At 57.3% G+C, this 15,854-nt stretch overlaps 3 protein-coding genes across 18 annotated transcripts in view; 1 reads left to right on the forward strand and 2 right to left on the reverse strand.

The window, feature by feature from the left end:
• Positions 1–3,371: 3,371 nt before the first annotated feature.
• Positions 3,372–12,014, forward strand: Chrm4 (cholinergic receptor muscarinic 4). 3 transcript variants are annotated; one of them, XM_045133220.1, is made up of 2 exons: positions 3,372–3,588; positions 9,475–12,014. In XM_045133220.1, exons 1-2 carry the CDS (start codon positions 3,553–3,555, stop codon positions 10,933–10,935), a joined length of 1,497 nt encoding a protein of 498 aa, XP_044989155.1. In that variant the 5' UTR covers positions 3,372–3,552; the 3' UTR covers positions 10,936–12,014. The 3 variants fall into 3 exon arrangements, with proteins under 3 accessions (XP_044989155.1, XP_004657261.1, XP_044989162.1); XM_004657204.3 differs by having other exon boundaries at positions 3,372–3,508; XM_045133227.1 differs by lacking the exon at positions 3,372–3,588 and adding an exon at positions 3,605–3,713.
• Positions 12,015–12,070: 56 nt separating this feature from the next.
• Mdk (midkine) lies at positions 12,071–14,199 on the reverse strand. 4 transcript variants are annotated; one of them, XM_045130486.1, is made up of 6 exons: positions 14,092–14,199; positions 13,604–13,680; positions 13,297–13,464; positions 13,027–13,188; positions 12,712–12,796; positions 12,071–12,345 (listed from the first exon to the last, which is right to left on the reverse strand). In XM_045130486.1, exons 2-5 carry the CDS (start codon positions 13,677–13,679, stop codon positions 12,717–12,719), a joined length of 486 nt encoding a protein of 161 aa, XP_044986421.1. In that variant the 5' UTR covers position 13,680; positions 14,092–14,199; the 3' UTR covers positions 12,071–12,345; positions 12,712–12,716. The 4 variants fall into 4 exon arrangements, with proteins under 4 accessions (XP_044986421.1, XP_044986422.1, XP_044986420.1 ...); XM_045130487.1 differs by having other exon boundaries at positions 14,115–14,169; XM_045130485.1 differs by lacking the exon at positions 14,092–14,199 and adding an exon at positions 13,895–13,989.
• An 811-nt stretch (positions 14,200–15,010) lies between these two features.
• Dgkz (diacylglycerol kinase zeta) overlaps positions 15,011–15,854 on the reverse strand; it is a 35,713-nt gene continuing 34,869 nt past the window's right edge. For all 11 annotated transcript variants that reach the window (XM_045152615.1, XM_045152591.1, XM_045152609.1 and 8 more), the window contains one exon: positions 15,011–15,685. In XM_045152615.1, coding sequence (XP_045008550.1) covers positions 15,569–15,685 — 117 coding nt within the window. In that variant the 3' untranslated portion in view covers positions 15,011–15,568. The remainder of the gene's footprint in view (positions 15,686–15,854) is intronic.

Here is a 15,854-nt window from a genome sequence, read left to right on the forward strand (position 1 = left end):
CCAGGCTCCTGCTTGTTTCCATTGGGGTAGAGGAGTGGGGAGGGGATAGGACTTGGGGTGTGGGTAATACCAAACTGAGCCAGTCACTTTAGGGGTCCTCTTTAAACCTTCTCTGCTGAGCCTCGGTATGAACCTAGTAGGTGAGGGCTGCTTTTGTCTGCCTCATAGGCCTCCTCCATGTTCCATCTCCTGCTTCCCCGGACCTACTGTGGGTTGGGACAGCCTAATAATGGAGGCTGGGGAGGAAGGGTCTGGAATGAAGATCAGCTGACCTAAAAGCTTGGACCCCTTCCAGTCCTGGAGACCACAGTAGCAGGTGTTTGGGCAGCCATATGGAGAGTCTTGTCTCAAGGTACCCCCAAAAGCCACTGCTGGCTCAGATGCCTGCTGTCGCCGTACAACTTGGTTTCTCATTTCAAGCTAGTTTAGAAAGTGCCCCAACACCTAAAGGGCAACAGAATCCAAGGAAGGGCTCCTGAGGCATTTGCTGGCAGCAAGTACTTCATGAGGCTCTTTTGTGTCTCAACTCTATTCCAGACAACATGGGTTAGGGGGTTGTGGCAGGTCCTCTGGGGAGAAGTGGGGGAAGAGAGAAGTGAGGATCACAGGTTCTGCCCCAGCAGACTAAAAGATAAATGGGAGCTGAAGGCACTTGCCTGTGAAACCTAAGGACCCAGGTTCAGTTTCACCACGCAGGCCAGATACATAGGTGGCACATGCATCTAGAGTTCGTTTGCAGTGGCTGGAGGCCCTGGTATGCACACTGATTCTCTCTCTCTCTCTCCTCAAATAAATTTTTAAAAAAATGATAAATGGGCAAGCAAGTAATGCAAATCTGTGTGAGGAGTCACATAGTTAGGAACTTGCAAATTTTCTAGAAAGTTGTATGGTGGACTACCACACTCCACTATATGAATTGTATCAGTGGACATCAGCTAACTATGTGACCTTGGACATGGCCACTTGCCTTTTCTGAGCTTCAGTTTTCCTTGTGGCAATGCAGGGGACATACTATGCAACCTCTTTTAGTTCTGTCATCCCCTTACGAGGGGACTTGAGCTTACAAGAAGAGTGGGAGAAGAAGGGGACTCCACCACAAAGCCTGTCCTCTACTTGAGCACTATCCTCTCCTCCAACAGGAAGAAGTGTGCCTTGCTTTGGCAGTGGGGAGTGTTAATTTGCAGAACTACTAAGGATAGTACACCAGGGTGTGTGCTCTCGCTTCCCTCTCAAAACCCTCTGAAGTGGCCATTGCTGTTATTCTAGACCACACAACTGGTAGAGCCAGAGTTGGAGCCAAGGAAGTAGATTCTAGAGCACACACCCCAGCCACTAAAACACGGAAGGAAATCAAGGCATAGGAGAAAGTGAATGGGGCCTTAACATGTTCTGTTCATGTGTGGAAGCCAGGATATGAGGGCCTATGGATGAGGTGGTGCAAACCGAGTTCTGCCCGACCCACATCACCCTTGTCTGCACACCAGTTCCTTTCCTTGGGAAGCCCTCACCCAGGAAGGGTCTCCTTGGTGGGAAACCTTTGCAGGGCCCTTTGCACATCACAAGGTTGTGAGTCAGCAGGGCAGGTTAACAATCCCTTAAGAGATGAATAACCTGCTCAGAGGACCAGTTAGATAAGAGCACGGAGACTAAACCAGGTGTCCTGGTTCCCAGTTCAGCTTCCCAGGGTTCTAAGACCTGGGTAGGGGGTCCCAGCCCATTGCAGGAATTGTGGTGAAGTTGGTGGGGTTCTTTGCCTGACAGTGTCTGGGAGAGCTCAAGGCAAGTGGTTGGAGGCATACCTGGATTTTGGAGTCTCCAGTCCTTCCCCTGGCCTGTTTCCTTATGTGACTATTGTTTAAGATATTACCCCAGCCCCCATACACACACACACATTTCCACTCTCCATAAGGGCACACACCCCCTCCTAAGCCCCAGGGAGAGATATGGCAAAGTGGAAATAGTGCAGAATTGTCATCGTAGTATTAGCCCACTGAGCCTCTGTCCTCATCTGTGAAGTGAGGCAAGAACAGTAGCACTTCTTTCATCCGCCCTTAGAGGCTCTCACGGGAGAGCAAAATACCTATGTGAGGGAAGATGGCTTCTCACTCTAAACTGTGACCAGCCCTCCTACTGGAGATCACTGGAAACTGGACTTCCACCTCCCTGCCGCCTGAAGAGTCCTGGCCAGGAGTCCCATCGCGCTGGCTCTAGCTCAAATCCACAACTGTCCCCGCCTCTACACCCCACTTCCCCTCCCGGCCCTTGGGAGAGTATGGAGGAGGGGCAAGAAAGGTGGTTTTACCAAGAGGAGGAATCAGCCGTCTTGTTAATCGGCTGCTGGCATTCAAGAGGGTTTAGAACGACAGGGCCCGGGCCCGGTCGCGAAGGGACGCGTCTGATCCTGGCTGGCCCACGGAAGGACTTTCTCAGTGGAGATGGGAGCCGGGGTGTGTGAACCAACAGACTCCAGGCCAAGGGCGATGTGGCGCTGTCCGAGGTGCTGAACCCGCCGGCTTGCGGCCTGACCTCCTACGGCTGCAGAGGGTGCGTGTGCGGGAGTCCTGGGAGAGTGGCGGCTCGCCCTCCTGGTCTTACCCCGGCTTCCGTCCCAAGTGACCTTGGACACCTGCCTTCCCCTCCCAGGCAACAGTGAACTCGTTCACCGAGCCGTGGCTGGTCGGGCCGGCAAAGCGGCTGTGCGCCCCTTCCCGGACCTGGGAGACTCTGCTCTCTCCCGGTTCTCCGCAACGTCTTCCTAGGCCCCGACAGCTCTCTTTTCATTCCGGCTGTCCAACTTGTAACCCTAAGGCTGGAAGCTGGCGGCCCTCTGCCCCGACGGACCCGTGGTGACCGAACCCGTCCACCCACCTCTAACCTCCTGTTGCGGGGGTTACACCCTCAAGATCGCACTTAAAATGCCAGCGGGGCTACAGAGGAGCCTGAAGCCTGAAGAGGCGCCAAAGCACTTGGGGGTCCCCAGTTCCTGGTCGGGCGGGGGGGGGCGGGGTGCGTAGTCAGCCCTGGCCGCCCGGTTCCTCCCCAGCCCGCGAGGGGGCGCCGCATCCCCATGACAACATGGACATCTCCCCCACCACCACCACCCCCGGAGGGCATCACCCCCAGGCTGATTTACTCTGGTGACTATGGTCGGCGCTCTCACAGTGCTGAAGCCGGGGATGGGCGCGAGCTGCTGGGGTGCTGGACGCCCCAGGCGGTGCTCCCCGCGCGTCGCCGCTGGGTGACCGGCCCCGGGCGGGCGGGCGGGCGGCGCGGCCCCACCACGATTGGCTGCTTCCGTGTGACATCACGCGGCTCGGGGAAAAGTGCGAGCGTGAGCGCGAGTCGGAGCCACAGCGCCGAGGAGCCGAAGGCAGAGCAGGGGCCGCCCCTTGGCACCCCGTCCCCGCCCCCGGCCCTCGGGCCCAGCTACCAGCCCCGCCAATCCTCGGGGTCTCTCGTCTTGTCCCGCCGTCTGTCCGGAGCCCGAGGAACAGGACAGAGGCGGCGGGTGAGTGACTCCGCGGGGGCGGGGGGCTTGGTTGGAAGACGTGGATGTGGGGGCCCGAGACCCTCCGAGGGTCTCCAGAGGTGGGTCCTACTGGGACAGAGCCCCAGCCCTCTCCAGGAGCGAGCGGCGAGCTGGAGTGGCCGAAAGCCCCTGGGTGGGGACCCCGCTGGAAGAAAGGCCCCGGGGCTCTGGAAGGCTTCTCCAGGTGCGCCTCTGGGAAAGGGTGGTCATTCGGGAGGTCGGGGGCGGAGGAGTGCCCGCCCACACCCCCACCCGGTGGTCAGTGACCGCCGTCGGGTCAGGATCCCGCACTCCAGCCCTGCCTGCCGCTGCCGGCTCTGCAGGGCGCCGGAGCCCCAAAGAGCCTTTTTTTTTTTCCCGCTCGTCTCCCTGCCCTCTTTTCCTCCCTTGGTAGCCCGGTTGCTGCAGCCCACTCTAGCCCAAGGACCAGTCCTCCAGCAGCGACCTTGAGCCCCGACGGAAAACACCCCTGTCCTCTCCTTGCACCCCTCCCCCTCTCCAGAACTAACCCTTGCTGTTGCCCAGCTTCAAAGCCTGGGACATACATCTTCAACCCCCCCCCCCACGTTGCGCTGGAAGTGTCGGGCACAATATTGGTGCCAGCTACCTTGAGTCCCCCCTCTCTGCCCTTAAACCCGGATTCACCTCTTTGTCCCAGGGAAAGATCCAGGGGCCACTGCTGCTATAGAGCCGTGGAATGACCGTATACATTACCTGAGTCCTATCCCCCGAGCCACTGGCGTCTAAAAAAAAAACCCTCCTGTCTTGTCCTGGCAGGGGAAGGGGCTCAAAGACCCGGGGAAGCGCGGTGCCCACGCCCCAGAGGCTGCAGGAACTGCGTGCTAGCTAGGGTGCTGATGGAAGGGCGGGGCACCGGCGAACCAAGGCCCCATCGACCCAGGCAGAGACGTGGAGCCTCCCGATGGGCCTAAGCGTTAGCCCCAAAGTGGCCCTCGAGGTAGACCTAGCCCAGTCGGTGCTGCTGGGGCTGGACAGGGCCTCTCCGGCCGTGCGGGGTGAGGAGTGAAGGCAGTAGCAATAGTACACTCTTCTGACCCAAGCTTCTGTTGGGCTCCCCATTTAGCGGATTGCTCCCCCTTCCGCGCGCGCCCTCTACGTAGAGCTCGGTGTCCCCATTACCTTGAGGGCCGCAGGGGCCCCTCGACAGAAGTCAGTCTAAGCGTGGGATTCCATACCCAGCATCCTGGAGACCGTGAACAGGACCACATTCCTGTAAAATGATGGTTCTAAAGTCAGGGGTTCAAGTGTGGCCTGATCTCAACCCTTCCCCGCCTACAGGGCGGGCGATCAGGGTGCAGCTTTCAGACTAGGGCGTTGGAATTGTGACTGGCCACACGCTGCTGGTCGTGGCAAAGAAGTTTACAGGTACACCAACTCGAACTGTGTGCGTGGTCCACGCCCCAGCACCCTAGGCACGCACACGCATGCACACGCACGTGTCCACAGGGCGCGGGCATGCTCACGCGCTCCCGGCGGTGCGCACAGTGGCACATGCCGACGGCTACTAGTGTCTACTCGCTCTCCCGCCCGAGTAATCGCACAACACAGCTCGCACTAGCGTTCCCACCCACGCATTTCCCGCGGGGGACCTTGAGGGGTGCGGGTGGCATCCCGACGCCCTAAGCTTTAGTTCCCCACCCCTGAACTCCCCGTTCGAGCTGAGGACAGATTCCTGGAGGCCAAGGGCGGAGGAGTCTGGGGATGCACCCCCATCCGGTTCCTTCGGGGAAGAAACCCTGCCGGGGGGGAGGGGGGTTGTGGGGGGAGGGTCTTCCCGGTGCTGGCTGTCGCGGTGGAGTTAGGGACTCTGGCGAACCGCGGTTGGGAGCACGCACCCAGGGACCGCCATTGCCATCTAGCGGCGAGCACTGCCCCGGGCGGCGGGTGCTGGGCTCCTGAGATCCCAGAGGACCTCCTAATTCCAGGGACGCTCCAGAGAGTGGAGAGTGCCTGCGGTCAGAATGTCTGGAGGAAAGGGGGGATCCGACGGGCTCGTACGACAGCTGGGACAGAGTTGGAGAAACAGCGAGGTTCATCCTGTCCGCAGCTGGCAGAGCACAGAGTAGGACTAAACTCCCTATACCCCCTTATCTGGTCAGTCCTCCTCAGGGCTCAGCCTGGCCCCATTGAGGACCGAAGGTCTTGTTTCCCCCGGAAATAGACGTGGGGGAGCAGGCAGGAATGGAAAAGGACACTGTCTAAATTACATCTCCCTGTTGTCTGGTTTGGGGAGGCAAGGACAGGACATAAACTGATCACTAGTACCTTGACCATGAGAAGGTGGTTTGGGGTTCTAATTCTAATCCCACTCCTACTTACAAAGCAGATGATTTCTAAGATAAGACTGACTGCCAATACTCCCTAACGTTTCCCATTGTTAAGAGCGTTCATCTGACATTCTGTAGGAAAAGCTCAGAGGGGTTCCTGACTCAGGTTCACACTCAATAAACAAGAGTATTACCACATCTCTATCCCTGTCCTGATCATCCCGCTGGCCTGCTGCTGTGGCTTTAAGAGTCTAAAGTGAGGGTTTTTCTTAGTTGTGGCCCCAGGAGAACATATTTTCCCCACGTTTGGTGCTAACCAAACTAACCCTACACTCGCAAAGGCTGATGAGGCAAAATTGTGGGAGTTCTCAGATTTGAACAGAACTATCGGGATATGAAAGATGGCCTTATCTGGTGGTTCCTGTTGTGACCTTGTAGGTGTCACCCACTCTCAGCCTGTTGTCTTTGTTGTTGTTGTTGCTGTTGTTTTCTTTTTGAGGTAGGGTACCACTCTAGCCCAGGCTGACCTGGAACTCACTGTATAGCCTCAGGCTGGCCTCAAATTTACAATAATCCTCCTACCTCTGCTGGGATTGAAGTTATGAGCCACCACACATGGCCTGCTGTCCTTTGACCCAGAGATTTATAAATGGAGAACTTGAACTCGGGTGCCAGGAGATGGGGTCTGAGTCTGCTATGGTGGGGTTGGTGCCCTGGGACCAAGACTGGTAGTACTCTGGCCCATGGCTGTAGTCCCCATAGCCTTGACCATGCTAGAGACCAAGCTGAGTGCTGGCAGATCCCCTGGCTTGATGGAACAGGATCTTTTATTTCGTAAATGAAGAAGCAAAGTACCAGAGGACAGTGGACTGCCTGGAGCCACGGGGCTAGATCCTGCTGGCCTTCTGGTGAACCCAGGCTGCAGGCTTGGTACATCTTCCTCCACAGCCGCCTGCAGCACCCTCTCTTCCTTTTTCACACACTCACAGACGCACAGAACTGCGTATTCGACCTGCATGTGGCTGAGATGGGACCCGTGTGCGTATGTGGAATGGTTGTGTGTTGGCGGGTGTGAAGGAGGCTGGGCTGAGCGGCTGCCCTGGCAAGCGTACTGGGCGTGGGCCTCCCTCACAAGTATGGAAGAGGAAGGAGAGGAGGAGAGCTGAAGTGGAGCCAGGAGGAGGGAGGATGCGCTCAGGGGAGGAGCGGGGAACTGGGGGGATTTGAGCTGGGCTACCTTCCTGTGGAATGTGCATCGTGCGGAAGGGGTTGGCTGCAGGCTCCCTCTGGGCGATGCTTTTGTCTCCGGTTCCCAGAGGGAGCTGGAGCTAGCTTTGGTACTCAGGAAGTCAGGTAGACACTTCCTCAGCTGATGGACCCCTGGGGCTTCTGATTCCTCAAGGGTCTGAGCCTAGCCGGGGGCTGGAGGTAAGGGCTGGGAAGGGTTGCTGAATCTCTTGTGCCAGCTCCCCCCCCCTCCTTGCCTCTGCCTTCCAGTTGCCCAGCTCCCGACCCTATCTCCTGTGGTGTCTGGGAAGCCTCCTTTCACCCTTAGAATCCCTAGTTCCTGTGGCTCTTAGAACCTTCAATTATAAAACTGCTCTCTCCACCCCAAAAAACGTGCCCCACCACCAAGAGTGTAGAACTTTTGTTAGGTTATTTAATGCCTTTGCGCCCCCCTCCTGCCCTCCCCCCCCCCCGTCCTTGCCTGTGAGTAGTAAAAAAAAACAAAACAAAAAAACAGTATGTGCCTCTTAGGGCTAACCCTGTAAGAATTGTAAATGTCAATAAGTGTTGGCTGTTGATATTTCTTTTGTAAAAAAAAATTATTTATTTGAGAGAGAGAGAATGAGAGGAAGGGAAAGAGGCATACACATGGAGGCATGTGTGTGTGTGTGTGTGTGTGTGTGTGTATACATACATACATACATACATACATACATACATACATACATACATACACACACACACATGGAGTGAGAGAGAATGGGTATGCCAGGGCCTCCAGCCACTGGGTCCTGGGGACCTGGGGAATTGAACTTGGGTTCTTTGGCTTTGCCAGCAAGTGCCTTAACCAGTAAGTCATCTCTCCAGCCCTAAAATATATAATTGTATCATTGCCAGTGTCTCCAATATATGGGCTGGAGGGCAAGTCTTTCTGGTGGACTTCAGTGAATAAGTGACCAAGCAGGGCTGGGGATGTAGCTCAGCGGTAGGTATACTGCTCAGCACGTGCAAGACCCTCAGCTTGATCCCCCACAACCCCTCTGAAGCAGGAAAGAAGTGACTGAGTAAAGAAAGGAATACTTCCTACCATTGCCCATCTTCAGGCCTCAGGGACCTGCCCTTTCTCTCCCACTCTTCTTCTTGGGCTCCACCCACACTGGCCTTTGTGCTTCAAATCTGCCCCAGAGCCTGCGTTCTTCCCTTCGACCTTGATGGGGCCACAGTCTACAGCTTCTAATATGGCTGCCTCCTTGTCACCATCTCCTGGGTGAGGCCCATGATTACCCAGCAGGGAACAGGAACAGTCCCTCTCCAGTCTTCTGACTCACCCACTCTACCCCCACCCTGCCTTATTTTCTTCCTAGCACTTTTTGTTTGTTTGCTTGTGTGTTTTCAAGGTAGGATCTCACTGTAGCCCAGGCTGACCTGGAATTCACTCTGTGGTCCCAGGCTGGCCTTGCTTGAACTCACAGCGATCTTTCTACCTCAACCTCCAGAGTGTCAGGATTAAAGGTGTGCACCACGTTGCCTGCCTGGCTCTAGCATTTTGTTGTTGTTTTCTTCTTTTTAAAAAAGTATTTTTACTTATTTATTTAGGAGAAAAAGTCAGTTAGAATGAGTGTGCCAGGCCCTCAGCTACTGCACTGCACATGAACTCCAGACACGTGTGCCACCCTATGCGTGTGGTTTACGTGGGTTCTGGGGAGTCAGTCGATCCTGGGTCCTTTGGCTTTTCAGGCAAGCACCTTAACCACTAAGCCATCTCTCTAGCCTTGCTTATTGTTTCAGAGTAGGGTCTCAATCTAACTCAGGCTAACTTGTAACCCACTCTGCAGTTCCAGGCTGGCCTTGAACTCACACACTCCTATCTTTGCCTCCAGCTTTAGTACATTCTTTTTTTAAAAAAAATTTTTTTAAATTATTTATTTATTTATTTGAGAGTGACAGACACAGAGAGAAAGACAGATAGAGGGAGAGAGAGAGAATGGGCGCGCCAGGGCTTCCAGCCTCTGCAAACGAACTCCAGACGCGTGCGCCCCCTTGTGCATCTGGCTAACGTGGGACCTGGGGAACCGAGCCTTGAACTGGGGTCCTTAGGCTTCACAGGCAAGCGCTTAACCACTAAGCCATCTCTCCAGTCCTTTAGTACATTCTTGTTGCTCACATTTTTATACCCTCCATCAGATTATCCACTCTAAAATGGGAAACACGTGTGTGTTTCATTCACTCTGTAATCTCAGTCCCTGGGACACTGCTTGGCCCCTAGAGGCCCTCAATAAATGTTGGATGAGGGAAGAGCATTGAGGAGTCATGGGACAGTGTTCTTTTATTCTCCAAGATGCTCTTCTTGTCACCTTGACTCCAGTTACCTCTGCAGTACCCCCATCCTCTTCAACAGTTCACCCCTTTTCTGTCTCCTTTTTTCTCCAGCCACTGCCGCCCACTTTGAAGTTCAGTATGGCGAACTTCACACCAGTCAATGGCAGCTCAGCCAACCAGTCTGTACGCCTGGTCACGCCAACCCACAACCACCTTGAGACAGTGGAAATGGTGTTCATCGCCACCGTGACGGGCTCACTGAGCCTGGTGACTGTTGTGGGCAACATCCTGGTGATGATGTCCATCAAGGTCAACAGGCAGTTGCAGACGGTCAACAACTACTTCCTGTTCAGCCTGGCATGTGCAGATCTCATCATAGGTGCATTCTCCATGAACCTCTACACTGTATACATCATCAAGGGCTATTGGCCCCTGGGTGCCGTGGTCTGTGACCTGTGGCTGGCCCTGGACTATGTGGTGAGCAATGCTTCTGTCATGAATCTTCTTATCATCAGCTTCGACCGTTACTTCTGCGTCACCAAACCCCTCACCTACCCTGCCCGCCGTACCACCAAGATGGCGGGCCTCATGATCGCAGCCGCCTGGGTCCTCTCCTTTGTGCTCTGGGCACCTGCCATTCTGTTCTGGCAGTTTGTGGTGGGCAAGAGGACAGTGCCCGACAACCAGTGCTTCATCCAGTTCCTGTCTAACCCGGCAGTGACCTTTGGCACGGCCATTGCTGCCTTCTACTTGCCCGTGGTCATCATGACGGTGCTCTACATTCACATCTCGCTGGCCAGCCGCAGCCGAGTCCACAAGCACCGACCCGAAGGCCCCAAGGAGAAGAAGGCCAAGACCTTGGCTTTCCTCAAGAGCCCCCTGATGAAGCAAAGCATCAAAAAGCCTCCCCCTGGGGCGTCTCGAGAGGAGCTGCGCAACGGGAAGCTGGAGGAGGCCCCCCCACCTGCCCTGCCTCCGCCACCCCGCCCGGTGGCCGACAAAGACACCTCCAACGAGTCCAGCTCAGGCAGTGCCACCCAGAACACCAAGGAACGGCCACCCACAGAGCTGTCCACTACAGAGGCCACCACGCCTGCCATGCCCGCTCCTACCCTGCAATCACGGACCCTCAACCCAGCCTCCAAATGGTCCAAGATCCAGATTGTAACCAAGCAAACAGGCAATGAGTGTGTGACAGCCATTGAGATTGTGCCTGCCACGCCAGCTGGCATGCGTCCGGCGGCCAATGTGGCTCGAAAGTTTGCCAGCATCGCCCGTAACCAGGTGCGCAAAAAGAGGCAGATGGCTGCCCGGGAACGCAAAGTGACACGGACCATCTTTGCCATCCTGTTGGCCTTCATCCTCACCTGGACACCCTACAATGTCATGGTCCTGGTGAACACCTTCTGCCAGAGCTGCATCCCTGACAGGGTGTGGTCCATCGGCTACTGGCTCTGCTACGTCAACAGCACCATCAACCCTGCCTGCTATGCGCTCTGCAACGCCACCTTCAAAAAGACCTTCCGGCACCTGCTGCTATGCCAGTATCGGAACATCGGCACGGCCAGGTAGGCAGAGAGGTGCTCTAGGTGGTGCTGGTGTTACAAGTGTGTGGCGGGGGAACCACGTGGCTCACCCGGCTATGGAGAAGAGAGTTGGCGGCCCCATTCTGTGTTCGCATCTGCTGACAGGTCTCCTAGACACTTGTGAGGCCCAACCAAGAAGATGCTTTGGCTGGTTTCAGAGACCAGTTCTCTGCTCATGCCCAGGGAATGTCTAGACTGGGACTGCCCGGCTTACATCTGACCCTGCCTCAGGAAGCTGGGGGCCACTGACTGGGTCAAGCCATCAGCAATGCTGGAAGAAAGGACTGAGGAGTAGAGCAGAGGCCAGGGGCATCTGAAGGAGCAAGGGGCCAGACGAGTAAGGGTGGGGTCCCCCAGTCTGCTGTAATCGGTGCTTTCTGCCTTCCTGCACCCTGCATGTAGGCTCAGCCCTAACCCCCTAAATCCCATTCCAAGGGTGGAAATTTCCCTGCCACAGCAGCTCATCCGGGCTCTGGGTGGGAAGCAAGCCGAAGGCCAGGCTGCAGTGCAATGAGGCATCTCCTTCCCTTCCTCCACAGTGATCAGAAGTCAGGATGGGACAGCTAGTCAGGTCACACCCAGGAATCCAGATCTAGGCTCCTGTGAATGCAGGTTGAGTCAAAGGAGGTGGGATGGTGGGTTGTATTGCAAAGAACTCCCATCGCCCAGGTCACACATCCAGGGATGTCACCTTTGCCCTGAGAAGACCTGGGTCCAAAGGACAAAGGGAGGAACTTAGTGACCCACAAAAGCTTCCGCGATAGAGAGGCAGACAAGATCTAGCATCTCTACTCTTCCCAGTGGGTAGAACCTTCCTGAATGGTATCAGGCTGGACAGAGACCTTTGAGTGGGCAAGGCTGAGTGCAGGTGGTTCATCCTGGGCTCCCTTCCTCAGCCCGGCCCAGACTAAGTCCCTGGGAGAGATGACTGAAAGACTCAGGAGTCCTGGAAGACTTTCATCAACGATTTGCTTTTTCCATGAGCTCTGAGGAATAGTCACCAAGTCTCAACTCTTATGCCCACCAGTCCCTGCAGCCCATCCCCCACTGTCCTACCCTCAACATAGCTCCATGGCAGACTCGCTGGGAAGGAGCTTTTCTATATTAAAAAGAAGCTTTTATTGGAAAAGAAAGTTGGTTCATTTTATTCATTTCTTAGTAACAGGTATCAGGGTAGGTAAGAAATAAAAAGGGTAGTGGGGGAAAGGCTCAAACTTCCCAGAATCCCTTTACCCTCCCCACTTTGGGCACTTGGTGTAGGGAGTGAGAGGGCAGAGGAAGGACAGGATTGCTAAAGATAACAAAAGGCACTGATAGGTGGGAAAAGAGGGCTGGTAATGCCAGAGGCTCCGTGGCATTCAGGTCTGGCCTCAGTCCTTTCCCTTCCCTTTCTTGGCTGAAAAACAAGAAAGAAATACATTAGAGAGTTGGGTGACCCAGTAAAGACACAGACACACACGCCCCAACACATACAGGCACACTAGGGAGAGGAAACCCTGCCCCCTAGTGGTCTTTGATCAACTGACCAGGAAGCAGGTAGAACAGGGAAGCCATTGTGATGCCAGGCCTCCTTCACTTTCCGCCCCCCCGCTCTTTCTTTCTTTCAGATAGGGTCTCACTATTAACCCAGGCTGGCCGTGAACTTAACAACGATCCTGTCTCAGTTTCCCAAGAAACTACAGCTCTCACCATGCCTTTTAACTTTCTATTTTTATCTGGTATCAGAAAACTTCCACGCAACTCAGAGAAACAATGGCTGCACCTTTCTCATGTGGAAAGTGGGTAGAGATTGTCCTCTGCGCTGTTGTGGGTCAGGACTGAGCTGAGAAGTGTGAACTCATTCCTGCCTGAAATGTGACAAAGACAAGCCCTTTTCTGGAACCTGAGGTGTGTCCCTAAGTGGGCCAGAGAGGGACTGTCCACTCGTACCTGCTCATGTGCGTCTCTAAGATTGCTCTGCACATGGGCACACGGTGCAGGAGAGGCCAAGAAGTAAGTGGCCAGGTCCCAAAGATTAAGGTTTAATATCCCCTCATCCCCCATAGCCGCCTGCGACAACCCCACCCCGTTTGCTGACCTTTGGCCTTCGCTTTGGTCTTGGGGGTGCAGGGCTTGGTCACACGGATGGTCTCCTGGCACTGGGCATTGTACCGTGCCTTTTTCAGGGTGCCTTGGCGGGCTTTGGTGCCCGTGCCTCCGTCACACGCCCCCCAAGTTTCAAACTTGTATTTGCAGTCGGCTGGCGGGAGTGACTCCGGGTCAGGGCTGGACGGTCTATGACCACCCCACGCGGATCTGCCCAGGTTTGGGTGTCCCCCATTCATACCCTCCACCTACCCCACCTCACCTCCAAACTCCTTCTTCCAGTTGCAGGGCACCCGGCAGCGGACGCGCTGGGTCTGGGCTCCGCAGGTGCCCTCGCGGAAACCCGCGCCGCAGTCCTTGCTGCTGGGGGTGCAGGGCCCCCAGCTCCACTCCGCGCACTCACTCCCGGGGCCGCCCTTCTTCACCTTGTCTACAAGGGCGCGGAGAACCGAACTCAGGGCCGGGGGTGCCGGTGCGGGGGGACCCTCAGGGATCTCCTACCAGGCAGAACCCAGGCGGCCCGCGCTCTCCGGCCGGGCGACCTCACCAGCCCGTCCCAGCCCCATCACCTTTCTTTTTGGCCACCGCGGAGGTGAGCGCGAGGAGGGAAAGAAGGACGACGAGGAGGACGCCTCGGTGCTGCATCCTAGGGGTAGGGGGGGAGAGCACGGGTCAGAGTCCCTCTCCGGTCCCCTTCTCCACTGGGGACCGCGTGCACGTATCTCCCACCCTCATGTGCCCAGGGTGGTTGCGGCTAAGGGGGCGGCGGAGGGAGGTCTGCGGCTGCCGCCCCGCTCTCATCTGAAGTCGGGACGCAGCTCAGGTCCCCGCCGCCGCCCCCGGCTGCCCCGCGCGCTCACTCGCTGGCTGCCGGTGCTGCTCCGCTCCCTCCCGCGACCGGCGGTCCCGCTCCGGCCGTCGCGGCCCCCTTTTGTCTCCAGAACCGGTCTGAGCCGGTCACATGGGCCCCCGCCCCCTCCCCCCCAGGAAGGACCGCCCCGCCCCCTCCCCTCAAACCCGCGACCCCGGCGTCCCCGCCTCCGCTCCCGCCCCGCGCCTCCTGCCGCGGGTGCCCCCAACTTCGGAACTCGGGGTCTTCGGTCGCAGGGCTCGCGCTGGCACTCTCTGTCCCGGCCAGAACCTCCGGCTCTCGTGTCCCAGCTTTCCACCCCCGTTCCTCCCGGTCCCGGCCTGTGCCCCTGCCCCCGCGCGCGGGGACCCGGAGAGGCGCGGACTCCGGGTGTCACCGCGCCGGGAGGCCAGCCAGGGGCTCGCCGTCCAGCCTGCGTGTGGCCTCGGCGCCCGCACCGCCCTCTCCAGCCCGTGGAGGTCCTGCCCACCCCGCGGCGGGCCCCGCTTGTGGAAGGAGCGCCGAGCGCCTGGCCAGCGGGCGGGGAGGGGTCAGCTGCGCTGGGGACCCTAGTGCCCTGAGCCTGGGGAACGGCGGGCGCAGGAGCCTTTCTCGGGGCAGGTTCGAGCGGAGCGCAGGGGCCTGGGGGAGGGGAGCCCGCAGGCCCGGGTTTGGGAAAACTTGGAGCTGACAAGAACCGTCCGAGGAGTTCCAGACCCCGGCGGGCAGGGAGGGCGGCAGTTGTAAACGCCACCCCCTCTGACCCGGGCCTCAGGCACACCTCTCCGGGTCTCGCACAGGCCTGGGGGAGGGGCCCTGCTGCAGGCCACTGGGCGAATGGACCCCAGAACTCCGGGCTGGCCCCCGCCCCACCTCTTTCACTTTCATTGTTTTCGTCGCAGCGGGAGCGGGAAGCCCGAGGAAAGCAGCTCCGCCCCTGCTCCTGACCAGCTAGGCTGCCGGGCAGAGGTCAGGAACCGGGCAGGCCCACCCCAGGACGACACTAGCGTCCCCAGGAAAGGGTCTGGATCAACAGTGACCATTCCCCCACCCTGAGGAAAACTCAACAGACGCTGTTGCTTCATAAAAAAACTTCACAGCAAGGGGGAAAAAAAAACCAGAAAGGAAAAAAAAAAATCCACTTTACTGAGTCACACCCATCTGTAAACATGTCACCCTCGAGCTCCACCCCCCACCCCAGGCCACACAGTCCGAAATAGAATGACTGGGTACATGGGGAGGGTCACGGGGTAGATGCCAAGCAGGGCAGCGGGCAGGTGAATACAGCAGGCTCTTGAGTTTCTGGGAGCCCAGGGCAGGTGGGTCAGGGAGAAGGACTGGGTACCCAGGAGCCTCCCCTAAAGACCAGGTGGCACGAAAACCTCCCTAGGGCCTCTGGCAGTGCTGAGCCCCTCTGTCCTGTCCTGCCCTCCATCTACTGCTTTGAGGGTGAGGCTACCCTGAAGGGACCCGCAGCTGGGCCCGTTTCCTGTGAACCTGGAGATAGGTAGGAGCCCAGCTCCCCAGAGCCAAGTCCAGGGTGGCTCTTCAGGGGCAGCCTGGGGCTCCTTCCCTGGGGTAGGCTCCCCACTGCGGCCATCTGACTGGAATGTGGCAGTGAGGAGGGCAAGGAGGGCGCTTGGCGTCTGCTAAGAGTCCCTCAGCTGCTGCATGGGCCTCCTGACTACACAGCCGTCTCCTGGTCCTCCCGCTGGATCATCTGATAGTGCTGTCGGTTCTCCAGGTAGGCGGCCAGCTCTGTGTCCTGAGCCTTCTCAGCCCGCTGCCGGGGAGTATCGCCCTGGATAAGGGCAGAACTGGGATCAGGGAAGGGACCACAGAGCCAAGGCCCTTTCCTGACTAGAATAGTCAGGATGACCTCCCAGGCCACCAGGTCCTCCCCTGCTGGCTTGGCTCAGGTTTCTCAGGGTCTGGGCAGTTTCAAACTTCCATCACTCCCACTCCCCAAC

This window comes from Jaculus jaculus, chromosome 1, assembly GCF_020740685.1.
Source record: "Jaculus jaculus isolate mJacJac1 chromosome 1, mJacJac1.mat.Y.cur, whole genome shotgun sequence".
NCBI classification, from domain to species: domain Eukaryota; kingdom Metazoa; phylum Chordata; class Mammalia; order Rodentia; family Dipodidae; genus Jaculus; species Jaculus jaculus.